The sequence below is a fragment of the Geotrypetes seraphini genome, chromosome 12 (assembly GCF_902459505.1).
Source record: "Geotrypetes seraphini chromosome 12, aGeoSer1.1, whole genome shotgun sequence".
Taxonomy (NCBI): Eukaryota; Metazoa; Chordata; class Amphibia; order Gymnophiona; family Dermophiidae; genus Geotrypetes; species Geotrypetes seraphini.
Genome location: NC_047095.1, coordinates 26,316,034 through 26,332,178, shown reverse-complemented (window position 1 = coordinate 26,332,178; position 16,145 = coordinate 26,316,034). Strand labels below are relative to the sequence as shown.

Sequence of the window (16,145 nt, the reverse complement as noted above, 5' to 3'; positions counted from 1 at the left end):
ACTGCCCACTGATACAAGGAGGTAGGGCTGAAATGCTGTGGATGATCCCTTCTGTAAATTTCGCGAGTAAAGGTGAATGACCCCCACTGGTCAAGACTCATGTTCCTTTATACTGGAAAGAAGATTATCGAGGTAAGAACCTAATCTTCTCATGTATGCTTTGAAGTTTCTTTTAGACTCTAAGCAGCTAGAATTCCCAGTTCAAAGTCATGCTGAAGGCTCGCTTGGAGCTATGTTATGTGATTGCTGACTCTCCTCTTCTTTCTTTTTTTGTATACTTTGCCTCAGCTTTTCCCATTGTTTCCTTCTCATTTTGAAGTCTATGTAGCACTTTTTTATTTCTTATATTTTTTTCCATTATTTGTGCTTTTCTTTTCAAGCTAATGCTTGTAATGTAGATTACATTTTTTGTCCCTATCCAGTTATATAATGGAATCCTGTTTAATGTAGGTCCCATAACTTGACCAACTTTATTTTGTCACTTTGCTATATATCATTGTTATACTTTTTTTAAAAATTTAGACCTACAAGGAACAAATAAAAAAAGAGAGTGTACTGACTGCTACAAGCATCCTGAATAATCCAATCGTGAAAGCACGTTATGATCTCTATTGCAAGGTAAGATCTACAGCAAATAGTTATAAGTTGTATTTAATTTGGGAGTCAGCATGCTTACATTCTTCACCTTCCAGAGGGCACTTAGTGATAACTTTAGTTCATGTACAATCCTGTTGTATTCCTGAACAAGTGGGTTATACATCCTCACTTGCAAGACTGCTCATAGGAAGCCTCATGTACATAATGTTTTAGACCCTCCCCTCTTACCTCAGGACTGCCCTCAGGTATTCAGTTGCTTTCCTACAAGCGAAACAGTAGGAGCTAGTCTTTTCTGCTTGTGCTTAATTTTTCTTCTATTCAGTATTTTCACATGTTTCGCATCTTCGTACTGAAGAGGTTCCTAGCAGGGACAGCTCTGGCTGTGGGAGATCTCAGACTTTGTGGAAAAAGTCCATTTCCAGGGGGTTGGCTGCGTCGCAGTGCACCTCCTGGACACCCTGCACTTCAGATCAGAGCTCAAGGTCCGTTCCTTTAGGAGCTGGCTCACCCCAGGTTCATCCGCAAGTGGGTTTGAGTACAGGCTGCGTGGCTCCTTGGAGGTGTGCCTGAGATTGGACCCCACTGCGTTCCACTAGGTGCTTGCTCGGTGCTTTCCATGAGTGGCAGAGATCCTCTGCCGTTGGGCAGAAGGGCAGTCAGAAGACCAGCAGTCCAGTTTGCGAGGCTTGATGTGGCAGAGGATCTCACTATAAGCTGTTTCAGCTTCCTTTTCTGCAGCTCTCGGCACAGCATAGCATAGTGAGTACAGGGCTGACAGCCTGTCACAGCAATTTTGGGAGGTCTTCAAAAGTGAGTTTTGGGCAGTTTGGGAGTTAGCCCTAGTCTCCCCCCCTAAAATCCTAAAATTTCTGTGCTTTTCCCAGGATGTTTTCTCAGAAAATTGCACATGCAGTGGCCATCTTGGATTTTCCCAATTTGAATTAAAAGTTATGTTTTGCCTCTACAAGCTTAGTTTTTGCAAGAAAATCACTTAGATGGGCTACTCAGAGAAGGATACTTTGGATTCATGCTGTTTGTGGTGGATGGCTATCTAGCAAGTGGCTGCTTTCCATGTGCTCTGCGGCACAGGAGGGGGGCAAGATTTTGTCGGCCCTGGTTCCCTTGACCCCTTTAAGGGGTCTTGCCACTCACTCTAGTCAGGGACAATCCTGAAAGTTGAAATTGGCCCCCGGGGACAGTGTGCTTGCGCCCTAGCGAAATGCAGCCGCAATTTGGCAGCAAAAAGCGAATAAGGTCCTACAAAAAACTCCAAAGGAGTTCTCAGGAGGCGGTTGCCGACCTGTATGTGGGCTTTTCCCCAGAATTCATTGACATGCTGCCTGTGAACTATATTCTTGGTGTCATCATAACAGGATAATTCTTTGTACTTATTTTAAGTTTCAGTAGCCTGCATTCAATTCTGTTATGCATAAACTGATACTCCTCTGAACAGTAAGATAAGCCTTGTTAAATCAGAGTTGCTGCAGCTATGATGGCTCTCTTGAAATCTGCTTCATAAAATAAAAGACCATGAAGATCTCTCCAACGACAGACCAGTAGCCGATCAACTGTGGATATCTAAACTAATAGACAAAATAGCCTGCCAACAAATATCAGACTTCCTAAAAAATATGTCAAACCTTGACCAGGACCAATCAGGTTTCAGACGACACCTGAGCACGGAAACTGTACTAGTAGCAGTACAGGACTCGGTCCTGAAACACCATGCAAAAGGAGAAGACATGCTACTAGGGTTTCTGGACCTCTCAGCAGCCTTCAATCTAGTCCAACACACTAAAATCATGATGCTTGACCTTGGGCCTCAAAGAAAATGTCATAGCATGGATTGAATCCTTTCTTACAAATAGACTAACAAGGGTACAATGGCAAGGGATTCCTAGCAACTGGAAAGAAAAAGACATAGAAGTACCACAGGGATCAGCTATGTCTCCCATGCTTTTCAATATCATCTTCCAACCGCTAGGGAACTTAATTAGAAAACTGGGATGGAAATGTTACATCTACACAGACGACATCCAACTGATCATCCCGTTAAAGAAACAAAATGTGAAAACTAAACAGAGATCAAGGCAGGCCTAGAAAAAAATATTTGAGTGGTGTCACAAATACTCCTCAGAGCAGAGTTGGGAAGTGGCAAAACTATGCTCTGCCGTGTTCCCTACTACCAGAGGTATCCTCAGGTCTTCTACTGAGCCTTAGGTAACTGCCTAGGCCTGGGAGAAAAGGGTACGTACTGGCTTCAACTATTCAAATATCACACTCAAGCAGAATTTCTCCAAGTCAATAATAGCCTTTATTCTGACCACAAGGTCAAAAGGGTATGGCAAAAGCAAAACTCATTCACAAAACCAGTTTTCACAAAAAAACAAGTTTAAAAAAAAATAAAGGTCTAAAGAAAATGCCTACATTTTTGTCTTGCCTGAGACTATCCATTCTGGCTCAGACTTCAAAACATACTGGCTTTCTGGAAACAAAACTTCCTTCTCTGTGACAGATTATTTATAAGCAGGAACAAGGTTTTCATAGCACAGTGCATATAAGAATGTTATGATTCCCAGCAGCAGACAGTTTAAATATTCTCTCTGAGGCACAAAAGAGAGAGTAAGCTTTCCTTGAGGCTTTCTGTCACTGCAGCACATATTAGTAGGCAGCTCAGCTGAAACAAGATTCTATGATTGCTTCTCCACCATGGCAAACACAATGAGTTTCAGCATACAAACATTCACTCTGTCTCAATGCCTCTTTGCCCAAATTAAACATCTAATTAGCAGATTGTAAAAATCAGATAAGTACCCATGTCTTGGCCCGCAATAATATCCAGCTCAAAAAAACAAGGAACTCAAAATACAAAGCATACTTTAAAAAAAAAACACTAGCTGTCTCACAGCTACTCACTATTTTCAGTTAAGTTCCATGAGCTCTGCTTGGTCCTCTGAAGTAGGCCGGCTTCCTGGATTTCCATTTCCATAAAATCCTCTGGAACATGGAAGTTAGGAATAGGGCAACTTTCCTCTACCTCCTGCATGGGCCAATCTACCACCTCAGAGTCTGCCTGCATTCTCCAAGGTTCCTGCCTTGCTTCATCAAGCTGGAGTGTTTCTGCCACGTCACTCTCCACTCCCCTTACTGATTGCTTCAGTTTACCTTTAACCAGCCCAAAGCCACTCCCCTTCAGCCTGTAGAGGGGGATGGGCTTTGGTTCCATTGCAGCTTCCCCTGTCTGCTTTGCCTTAGTCTCATAGGCTTTAGCTGCCCTAGCTGATGTACTGACAGGGTGCAAATGCTGTGATTCTGCCTGATCCAGATCACCACTGCTTTTATAACATGGACAAGGGAGTCAGACTCAAGTTGGTCACTAGAGCTGATCTGGTCAGCTCTTGTGCACAGGATCTTCTTGGCAGTTTTAGGTCCAAAACCAGCACGGGTGCTTGGTTTGTCACAGTGGTTCCAAACAAACAGACTAATAGCCAACAAGGAGAAAACCAAATTACTGCTAATCAAGAAATGGGGCAGAAATAGCCCAAGATACCAGATAACTTTGAAAGGCAACACCTTAAAATCTTCCACGGATGGGGTAAGAAACCTAGGAGTATGGCTAAACCCAAACCTACTTCTCAAAAATTTATCACAGAGTATGCATTACAAAACAATCATTAAATATACAAATAAAAATAAAAATTTTTATGGAAAATGCTCAGACCAATCATCTTATCGGCACTGTTATTCCATTTCAGCCACTACTTGCTACCCCTGTGAAGTGACCGCAATCTGGATTTCGCAAAATGCTTAATCAGGAGGGGAGACTGAAAACTCGCAAAATAAACACAGTAAATATCTAACATACAGCATTGAAGTGCCACCGAGACACCTCAAATTATCAAACCTTAAACATTCAAAAAATGTATATGAAAAATAACAAACAAGAAACTCAGCTTAATAATACCTCGTGGCACTGGGGGTGTTTCTAGCCTCCCTGGATCTAATGGAGGTGGATCTCCACATTCCCATTTTTCCAGACCACCGGAAGTACCTGAAATTCCATATTCTGGGCGCCATTTCCAGTTTGCGGCTCTGCCCTTTGGGTTGGTGATAGCACCCTTGACCTTCACCAAAGTGATGGTGGTGGTGACAGCCCATCTGCGCTTCATGGGTGTCCTGGTTCACCCGTATCTGGACGACTGGTTGATCAGAGTGCCCTCTCTGAACGAGGGGTATCAAGCTGTCCATCAGGTAGTACAGTTGCTGCAACGTCTGGGTTGGGTGATCAGCTTCAGAAAGAGTAACCTCGAACCCACCTAGGATTTGGAGTACCTGGGTGATCGGTTTCACATGGGACAGAACAAAGTGTCTCTGCCCATGTCCTTTTGGGAGAAGCTACAGCAGGTTATTAGGGACCTTCTGGCTACTCTGGTCCCGATGGCTTGGCAGTATCTCTAGGTTCTGGGGACCACGGTGACATCGATTGCTGTGGTTCCTTGGGCCAGAGCCCACCTGCATCCACTACAGGGTGCCTTGCTTTTATGCTGGAATCCACGACAGGACCTGTTCCATGCACCCCTGTCTGGATAACGGTGGCACTCAACAGTCTAACACGGTGGTTGCATCCTCTCTCATTGACCCAGGGTTTTCTGCTCCGGATCTCAGACTGGGTGATCTTGTTGACAGAAGCAAGTCTCAAAAGATGGGGAGCAGTGTGCATGTCTGTCCGTGTTCAGGGCCGGTGGGTGCCCTTAGAGCGCAAGTGGTTGATCAATTACTTGGAACTGCGGGTGATTAGGCTGGCCCTTCTCTTCGAGAGTTGTCTCCATCATCAAGCTGTCTGTGTGTTCTTAAGACAATGCCACGGAGGTGGCTTATGTCAATCGTCATGAGAGCACGAAGAGCCCTTCTCGGAGCGTGGAGGCTCAGATGCTCTTTTGGTGGGTAGAGAGACGCCTCATGGCGCTGTCTGCGGTGCACGTGACGGAGTGGACAGTGTCCAAGCAAACTTTATCAGTCATCAGACACTGGACCCCGGAGAGTAGTCACTCTCGAAGAGCATTCGTTGCATAGTAGATCATTGGTGGTGTACCACGTTCAACCTCATTGTGACAGCAGCCAACAAGAAAGCTGATAGAGGCTGGAAACGAAGGCCTGGACACTCTGGTTCAGCCGTGACCCAGGAGAATCTTCTTTATATCTTTTCTTCATGGCCCATGATAGGGCATCTGTTGAGGTGCATAGCGGCCCACGAGAGTCTGGTGATTCTGGTGGCACCCGATTAGCTGAGGCAGCCGTGGTATGCCAACTTGGTTTGGCTCCAGCAGGTTCAGAGGCTCAGGCTCCCTTGTTATTCTCGCCTTCTCACACAGGGACCGATTGAGATGCAAGATCCGGACACTTTGTTCTTACTGCATGGCTTTTGAGCATGTGGCCTTGACTGGCTGAGGCTATTTTTCAGTGGTGATTACCACATTGCTTCACAGCAAGTGGATGTCCATAGGGGCGGCCTATACAAAGGGTTGGAGGTGTTACCAAGACTGGTGTGCGCTGAGGCAGGTGGACCCTTCTTTTCCATCGATTCCTCAGGTCCTAAAATTTCTGCAATATGGCCTGAAGAAAGGTCTAGCAGTAGCTTTGCTCCGGGTATAGATTGCTGGGCTTTTGTGTATGGGCCTTCGTTCCCTGAGGGGCTTATTGGCAGCCCATCCAGATGTGGTTTGTTTTCTGTGGGTAGCGTTGCAGCTCAGGCCTCCCTTGTGCCTTCCCTGTCCAACCTGGAACCTTAATCTGGTTTTTCGCTCTCTTGCTCGCCCTCCATATGTGCCTCTACAGCAAGTGTATCTGATGGATCTCATGCTCAAGACGGTCTTCCTGGTGGCTGTTACCTCAACCTGCAGGGTTTCAGAGCTGCAGGCCCTCTCCTGCAGGATTCCTTTTCTGTGGATTCCGGATTCCGCAGTGATATCGCATACTGTTCCTTCCTTTCTTCCGAAAGTGGTTTCCGCTTTTCTTGTAATCAAGAAGTCCAGCTTCCTGCTTTTGCTTCCTCTGGTTTATGGGAGCAGGACTGGGTTTTTCAGTCCTTGGACGTGCGCAGAAGTATACTATGGTATCTGGAGGTCACCAACAAGTTTCGCCTCTCTGACCACCTATTTGTCTTGGTGGGTCTTGCCCCCAGAGGGAAGCCAGCTTCTACGACTAACATTTCCAGGAGAATCGCATGGCCATTTCTGCAGCTTATATGGTGGTTGGAAAGAGGCCCCCCCCCTCGATGTCCGGGCTCCGTTAACCTGAGGGGTTTTCCTCCTCTTTGGCAGAGTCAGCAGCTGTTTCTCTGGATGAGATTTGCAGGGTCGCTATCTGGTCCTCCTTGCATACATTCACCAAGTTTTATAGGATTGATGTGGCCGCCAAGCAAGATACTGCTTTTGGTGCCTCTGTGTTGGCAGTGGGCTCATCAGTCCCAACCTGAATTTTTGGGACTGCTCTGTTACATCCCACTGGTCCCAGAATAAAATGTGATTGTATAAGAATGAAAGATTAGGTTCTTACCTCTGCTAATCTTCTTTCTTGTAAATCCACTTTATTCTGAGAACCTGCCCTATACTTGCTGATTTGCCAATTGTCTGCCTTTACAAATATTGGGTAAGCTGCATTTCTGTCCAGTTTTTATTAGAGTGCCATCAGAATGGGGTTAGCACTCAGTTTTAAGGGGTCTCCAGTTAAGGCGCCCTCTTCTGTCTGCATTTTGTTTACATTATATTAGTGATTTCTATTCCGCCGTTACCTTGCAGTTCAAGATGGATTACACAAGAATTGTCATGATGGTACGAAATACATTTGGTGGATTACATGAGAATTGTCATGATACTAGTAAATGTCTAGTGAGTGGTTTGAATATTTTTTGATTTGCTATGTAGATAGTGTTGTGGGTGAAGCTTGGGGTGGGTCTGGTTCTGTTATAGAAGTTTAATGTATTTTTTGAAGAGTAGGGTTTTGTTTCTTTTTTGAAGGTTTTGTAGTCTGTGGTCGAGGTTAGCAGATTTGTGAGTTGTCTGTCCAGCTTTGCTGCTCTGGTGGCTAGTAAGTTGTACATTTTTCTTCATTTGACATTTTTGGTAGGTGGGTGTGTGAATAGTGTGTGGGTTTTTCTGTGTCTGGTTGAGGTAGATTGAATTAGTCTGTTGTTCCAGTAGGTTGGGCTGTCTCCGTTTATAACTTTAAATAGTAGGCAATGGAATTTGAAGTGTACTCTTGCTTGTAATGGGAGCCAGTGTGAGTTGTGGTATGCTTCTGTGATGTGGTCATATTTATTTAGCAAGTAGATGAGTCTTACAGCTGTGTTTTGTATTGTTTGTAATTGTTTTATCATGGTTGCTGGGCAGGGGAGATATAGTATGTTGCAGTAGTCTATTAAGCCTAGGATTAGAGATTGTACCAAAATTGTTTTCTGTCGAAGAATTTTCAAACTTGTCTTAGGTTTCTCATAGTTGTGAAAGATGTTTTTATTATTTTGTCGATTTGTGGTTGCATGGTACAGCCTCTGTCAATCAGTATTTCAAGGAGTTTTAGCGTGGGATGAATGGGGTAAGAGATCAAGTTTATTACTATGTTTGTTAAGGTTAGGGTTTTGTTGTTTTCTAGGAGGATGAAGTTTGTTTTGTCCGGGTTAAGTTTTAATTTGTGCTCTGTCATCCATGTTGCTACTGTTTCAAGTGTTTTGTGTATTGTGCCTATCATGGTGGGCTGCGGTTGGTCAAAGGGAAGGAGAATGGTGATGTCATCTGCATAGCTGTAGGAGGTTAGGCCATGTTTGTCTAGGTAGGAGCTGAGGGAAGCAATGTATAGGTTGAAGTGTGGGTAATAGAGGTGATCCTTAGGGTACTCCGCAGGGGTTAGACCATGGTTCTTATTTTTCTTTGTTTTAACTCTGTATGTTCTGGATTGTAGGAAGCCTTTGAACCATGATAGTACCCTGCCTGAGATTCCTATAGAGTCTAGTGTTTGTAGAAGGATGTCGTGGTCTACCAAGTCAAAGGCTGTTGATAGGTCTAGTTGTATGATCATCATTTTCTTTCCTGTACTGAGGTGTTGTCTAGTTGTGTCCATGTCTAGTAGGGTTTATGTGCTGTAGTTGGATCTGAAACCAGACTCTGTAGGGTGGAGTAAGTTGTGGTTATCTAGGTATAAGGTTAGAGCTTTTGCTACCAGGCCTTCCATAAGCTTGATGTAAAGTGGGATTGAGGCTATGGGTCTGTAGTTGGAAGGTTATTCCGTTGTTCCTTTGAGGTCTTTTAGGATCGGAGTTATGATGATTTCGCTGAGGTCTTGTGGGAAAAGGCCATCTGTGAGTAGTTAGTATCCATTGTAGTAGGGTACGGAATAGTGTACTGGAGGTTTTCAGTAGGTATGGGGGGCAATGGTTAAGGTTGTTTCTACTTCTAGCACTGTTATTGTCATTCAGGTTACTGATGTTTGTTATATTGATTTGATTATATTCCCTTGTTGCTGTTTTGCGTTTATACTTGTGAGTAGAATATACTTACTTGTCGGGGAGTGTACTCGTATTCCTCTGTCTCTCTTGTTCTTACCCTCTACAGATGTTCCTGGCTGCTTTCAGACTGACTAGTGAGCATGCTCAGGGAGGAGGTATGTAAGGGAGGGGGGAAAAGCATTTGAAGTTTTGAGGCTTCCTATAGACCCTGGCGGGTGAAGGGAAATAACCCATTGGTCCCAGAATAAAGTGTGGATTTACAAGAAAGAAAATTAGCAGAGGTAAGAACCTAATCTTTCGATTTAATCCTTCCATTATACCTTTACTTCATACCACTGCTTGAACCAGTTCACAGTCAATCAGTGGATTTGATGAAGCTGTACTGGCCAGCTTCACTTCATAATGTTGGCAATTCTAGCATCTTTCTTTGACAGAGCTGCTCCTGGACAATACATGATTTCATTGGAGGCCTAAGGTTGGGAGTCACCCATTAAGTGCCTGGCTCAGTCCTGCTTGTCTATGGACAAAGCATTGTTTCTCATCTATAACAACTGTTTACCATAGTCAGCAGGATTGATGATGTACACAATCCCTCCCACCTCCCTGCGGCTTGCATTCCATGTTGAGTTATGGAACTAACTGAAGTTCTGAGACATTTGCTTGCTGGAAGGGCCATCATATATGCTCAGAACTTTATACTTAGTATAGAGCTCTGGGAGAGCTCCATATGATAGATATGGAGCCAACTGTTTTTCTGATAGACAGTATGTTTGATCAGTCACACAAGTCTTAGATGAACCTTCTCACAAGTGAGAACAATATTTTCTTGTTTCAGGGAGAAAATCCTTTTGAAGAAACACCTCAGGAGCAGCCAGAAGACAAGAGTGCAGGTGAAGAGGCAGCTGATCCAAATGACTATTCTGCTGAACCTACTGATGAATGAATGCAAAATTTTTTCATATAACATTGACAGATGTGGGGTTTTATTAATCTTTTGCTGCCTTGTGATTTTGTGCACAAAGTCACAATTTTTTTTAGCAATTTTAATGTGTCCATTCTGAATCTGTATTTCTTTAACCAGTATGCATTCTGTGAGAACAGAGTTTGCTTATATAATTCTGTAAATGTCTTAACATTTATTTTGAAAATTGGTACATTTTAGTTAATTTTATAACTAGCAAAATTTAATTAGAATAAAATATGTATTGTGTTTTAAGCATACTTTCTAGCATATTGGTATTGAGTGAAAATATTACTATATGGTTGAATCATTTTCATTCATTAGTAACATTTTATCTTTGTGAATATGGCTGCATTTGGAATGCATTGCATATTATATAACAAAACACGTTACAAACATAAGATAGTAATTTGTGATAAATGAATGTTTGTAGCAATAATACCTTTTTCTAAACTGATTTTGTTGTAACTCTAGCATTGCTCAGTTTTTCCAGTCTATTGGAGGAATAAATTTCAAAAACCCAAAGTTTTAATAATCATTGATATTTGTCTTGGTTGTTGGTGCTTGCACTGTGTTGTATGAGATACTAATTTTTTTTTGAAGAATCTGTGGAATTTGTTATAAAATCTATATTAGTTTCTCCACTTCCTGAGAAGTACTGCAAAAAAAAAAAAAAGTTTTGACATCATCAATATCTGGTTCTTAGAAGAGATCAACCGCCATTTCCCAAGTTAGCTTGGTGAGAAAGGAGACACAATAAACTTTGAGTGGAGGGGGAGATAAAGCAAATTTATCCTAGGACAAGCAGGCAGTATATTCTCACATGTGGGTGATGTCATCCACGGAGCCCGGTAGGGCCATTGGTAAAAGTGCACTGCCACTTTAAGTTTTTTAGAAACTTTGCGACTGCCTCCCTGTCTGATGCCAGCTTGCGGTACCTCCGTTTCTTCATTTTATGTAGAGTAAAGAAGTGCTATTTTTTGGACTCTGTCCAAAGCGCATTGAGGGGCATAATTAAAAAAAACGTCTAAGTCCCCTTTTGGCCTAAGGCCTTAAACGTTGAAAGTAGAAGCAGGGAAAATGTCCATTATCAAAAAAAAAACGTCCAAAAGGAGGGTTTTTTAAAATAATGGCCTGCCTCTACGTTCAGCTGTTTAAATGCCCAGACCACCACTATGTCTACACTAACAACATATAGTCAACCTAAAAAAAGCCTAACTCCCAAACGCCCAAAACAAAAGCTTTTAGGCGAAGGAGGAGCCAGTCCTTCGCCTAAAAGCTGGATTCTGTAAGCGGTGTCTGTCAAAAATAACACCGGTTACAGAATCCCCCCCTACAAAGATCCGGGCAGGAGGGAGCCCAAGCCTTCCTGCCCTGTGGCACCCTCGAACTCCCGACTCGATCGGGGCAAGAGGGAGCCCAAGCCCTCTTGCCCCACGGCACCCCCAAACCCCTGACTCGATCGGGGCAAGAGGGAGCCCAAGCCCTCCTGCCCGCGGAACCCCCGACATGATCAGGGCAGGAGGGAGCCCAATCCCTCCTGCCCTGGCGAACCACGACCCCCCCCCACTGACATCGGGGCAAGAGGGAGGCCAAGCCCTCTTTCCCCGCGGCACCCCCGAACCCCCGACACGATCAAGGCAGGAGGGAGCCCAAGCCATCCTGCCCTGGCGAGCCGGAACCCCTCCCCCCCCCCCGCTGACATCGGGGCAAGAGGGAACCCAAGCCCTCTTGCCCCGCGGCACCTCCGAACCCCTGACTCGATCGGGGCAGGAGGGAGCCCAAGCCCTCCTGCCCTCGACGCAACCCCCCATGATCGAACCCCCGATCAGCCCCCCCACCCCCTCCCCCAATCCCCCTTCCCGTACCTGAAAATCGTTGGTTGGACAGACGAGTGCTAAGCCCGTCCGTCCGACAGGCCAGCCATCCCCGGAATGGCTGGCTTAAGGCCTGATTGGCCCAGGCGGCTCAAACCCCACCCACAGGTGGGGCCTGAGGCACCTGGGCCAACTGGAATAGGCCCAGTAGCCTTAGGCCCCTCCTGTAGGCGGGGCCTTAGGCACAAGGGCCCAACCCGGACTCTCATCACATGGGCAATGGACTCTCATCACAGACACCTGGGTCCTCCAGATCATCAAGGAAGGTTACTCTCTCCATTTTATAACCATTTCTCCAGACCACACTCCAAGAGAGTCCTCTTTTACATCTCAACAGATGCCCCTTCTTCAGGAAATCGAAGCCCCACTTCAACTAAATGCCATAGAAGTAGTTCTCCCTTCTCAGAAAAATCAAGGGTTCTACTCCAGGTATTTCCTAATTCCAAAGAAGATGGGAGATCTTAGTTCAATTCTTAACCTCCTAGCCTTAAACAAATATCTAGTCAAGGAAACATAAGAAGTGCCTCTGCTGGGTCAGACCAGGGGTCAATCGTGCCCAGCAGTCCGCTCATGCGGCGGCCCAACAGGTCCAGGACCTGTGTAGGAGTCCTCTGTCTGTACCCCTCTATCCCCTTTTCCTTCAGAAAATTGTCCAATCCCTTCTTTAACCCTAATACTGTACTCTGTTCTATCACCCATTGGGTGATAGAACACATTCCAGGTGTCCATCACCCATTGGGTGAAGAAAAACTTCCTAGCATTGGTTTTGAATCTGTCCCCTTTCAACTTTTACGAATGCCCTCTTGTTCTTGTATTTTTTCAAATGTTTGAAGAAACTGTCCCTCTCTACTTTCTCTATGCCCTTCATGATCTTGTAAGTCTCTATCATATCTCCTCTAATTCTCCTCATCTCCAGGGAAAAGAGCCCCATTTTCTCCAGTCTCTCAGTGCATGAAAGGTTTTCCATACCCTTTATAAAACGTGTCGTTCTCCTCTGAACCCTCTCGAGTATTGCCATATCCTTCTTAAGGTACGGCGACCAATATTGGACGCAGTACTCCAGATGCGGATGCACCATTGCCCGATATAACGGCAGGAAAACTTCTTTCGTTCTGGTTGTAATACCCTTCTTGATTATACCTAGCATTCTATTCGCTCTCTTAGCGGCTGCTGCGCACTGTGCTGACGGCTTCATTGTCTTATCCACTATTACCCCCAAGTCCATTTCCTGGGTACTCTCACTCAATAACATCCCTCCCATCGAATAGCTGTACCTCGGGTTTTTGCTTCCTACATGCAATACTTTACATTTCTCCATATTGAACTTCATCTGCCATCTCGTCGCCCACTCCCCTAGCTTGTTCAGGTCCCTTTGTAATTCTTCGCAGTCCTCTTTAGTCCGAGCACCACTAAATAGTTTGGTGTCGTCTGCAAATTTTATTATTTTGCACTTCGTCCCTGTTTCTATGTCATTTATAAATATATTGAATAGCAGCGATCCGAGCACCCACCCCTGCGGGACGCCACTCATTACCTTCCTCCAGTTAGAGTAGTGGCCCTTCACTCCTACCCTCTGCTTCCTATCTGCCAGCCAATTCCTGATCCATCTATGTACGTCTCCTTCCACCCCATGGTTCTTCAGTTTCCGAAGTAGGCGTTTATGGGGTACCTTGTCAAAGGCTTTTTGGAAATCTAAATAGACGATGTCTATGGAGTCCCCTTTGTCCATCCGTTTGTTAATTTCTTTGAAGAAGTGTAGTAAGTTCTTTAAGCACGATCTCCCCTTGCAGAAGCCATGTTGGCTTGTGATTAGAAGTTTATTTCTTTCAAAATGCTTATCGATGCTGTCTTTTATCAGCGCTTCTGCCTTTTTCCCCAGAACCGAGGTCAGACTCAACGGTCTGTAATTCCCCGGGTCATCTCTTGATCCCTTTTTAAAGATGGGCGTAACATTGGCTATCTTCCAATCCTCCGGGATCACTCCTGTTTTCAGGGATAGATTGCAAACTTGCTGTAGTAGTTCTGCTATTTCCTCCTTTAGTTCTTTCAGTACCCTAGGGTGGATTCCGTCCGGGCCCGGCGATTTGTCGGTTTTAATTTTTCTAACTGCCTACGTACATCTTCAAGGCTTACTTCTATGGATGTTAATTTATTTGTTTGGTCTCCTTTGAAGATTTGCTCAGGTTCCGGTATGTTGGATGTGAACTCTTTTGTAAATACAGATGAAAAGAACATGTTTAGTCTTTCCGCCACTTCTCTCTCCTCCTTCATCACTCCCTTTCTGTCTCCGTCATCCAACGGTCTCACCTCCTCCCTAGCCGGCTGCTTCCCTTTAACATATCTGAAGAACGGTTTGAAATTTCATGCTTCCTTAGCTAGCCTTTCTTCATATTCCTTTTTGGCTTTTCTGACCACACGGTGACATTCTTTTTGATACTTCCTGTGCTTTTTCCAGTTCTCCTCAGTTTTGCCTTTTTTGCATGCTATCTTTAGGGACCCTATATCCACTTTTAGAACAAAACAATTGACCGTGCTCTCTAGACCTCAAAGAAGCCTTCACACACATATCCATACATCTCGCTCAAAGAAAGTTTCTACGTTTTTGGATGGCTCATTAACACTTCCAGTACAAAGTTCTGCCATTCGGCCTCGCTTCTTCTCCAAGAGTATTCACAAAGTGCATAGTGGTCATGGCAGCAATCCTATAGTCTCATGGGTTTCAAGTGTTTCCATATCTGGACGATAAAAACTACATCTTCTCAAGCAGTCCACTCGGCAACACAGTTGATAACTTTTCTTCAACTTCTAGGGTTTGAAGTCAACGTCCCCAAATTGCAGCTTCAACCCTCTCAACTGCTAAAATTCATAGGAGCTCTACTTGACACCTCTCTTCTACAGGTGTTTCTTCCTCAACAAAGACAAAACATCTTACTTCATCTTTGCAATCCATCTGTTCAATCCATCTCAGCAAGAACAGACAATCAAGTAGCAATGTACTTCATCAACAAACAGGGGGGAACAGGCTCTCTTCCTCTGTGTCAATAAGCCGAGCACATTTGGAACTGGGCATGCTTGCAACATATTCCTCAAAGCCACATATATACAAAGGAATCGGAATACTCTAGCCGACAAACTCAGCAGATTTCTTTGGCCACACGAGTGGACTCTCAACTCTAAAGTCTTGCACCACATCTTCTCACTTTAGGGGATTCCTCAGATACAAACCAAAATACCTTCAAAAAAATAATGCTAATCTTTGGAAAGACTGCCAACAGTTTGTCTAATCTATGATTGTTGAACTCAGCGATTTGCAGGGGAGGAGGTAAAAGCCTCAGACTGTGACCTAGCACAATCACTTTTACATGCAGGCAAGTAAGAGATACCTCATTGGCATAAAAACCTCTTCCTCACTAAATCTAGTGCGTTAAACTAAATGTGCTAATCCATTCCCAAACTTAAGGGTTCATTAATATGTGCTTCGGTCTTCACAGTCCATTTATCTTGATAAATGTTTTAAGGTTCAGCTGTACTTATAAAGCTCAGCCCAATATCAGATCATGCTCTATTTGTAATTCAGCCAAAGCCAATGGTGGCCAGTCAGCGTTTCGCTGAAGCTGCATCATGGCGAACCAGACTTCACTGCAACAAATTTAAATAAAATTGACTGTGTTGTTATTATAAAATATTTGAAAACAGTCTCCTCAAGATTAGAAAAGCTCAAAATACTCCAGCACTTGTGCTTTGTGCTCACTGGCGCTACAAAATGGCTGCCACAGAATCAGATCTTTAGATTCATAGCATCTGACGTCATGATGCTATAATCATACTGATGTCTAATGAATTTTCTAAAAACAGCTGATTGCACTCCCGGAAAAGCATACCGGAAAGTGAAACAAAACAGGGATTGACAACATGATAACGGTGCATCAAAGAGAATAACTTTAATGCATTAACATATGGTGAGCAACCTGTGCGTGCTATGTTTGAAATCCATTCGTTAATTTGTTCACATTCTCTTCATGAATGCCAATGTTGCAAATACAAAGCAGAATTAAAGATGTTCAAAAAAACAATGTCCAAAGCATGATTTTAAAACTTGGAGTTCCAGAGGAATATTGTATATATTTTAAATTTCAGAAAAGTGTGTGTTAAATTTCAAAAAATTGGAACATTAGAAAAAAAAGATCTCAAATGCCAGTCTATTTGGGAATTT

General features: G+C 44.0%; 1 protein-coding gene across 1 annotated transcript in view; it reads left to right on the top strand.

The window, feature by feature from the left end:
* The window catches only part of LOC117346460 (DBIRD complex subunit ZNF326-like), a 146,657-nt gene extending 136,076 nt beyond the window's left edge, over positions 1-10,581 (top strand). The window contains exons 9-10 of the mRNA XM_033916036.1: positions 523-618; positions 9,930-10,581. Coding sequence (XP_033771927.1) covers positions 523-618; positions 9,930-10,037 — 204 coding nt within the window. The 3' untranslated portion in view covers positions 10,038-10,581. The remainder of the gene's footprint in view (positions 1-522; positions 619-9,929) is intronic.
* The last annotated feature ends 5,564 nt before the right edge of the window (positions 10,582-16,145 follow it).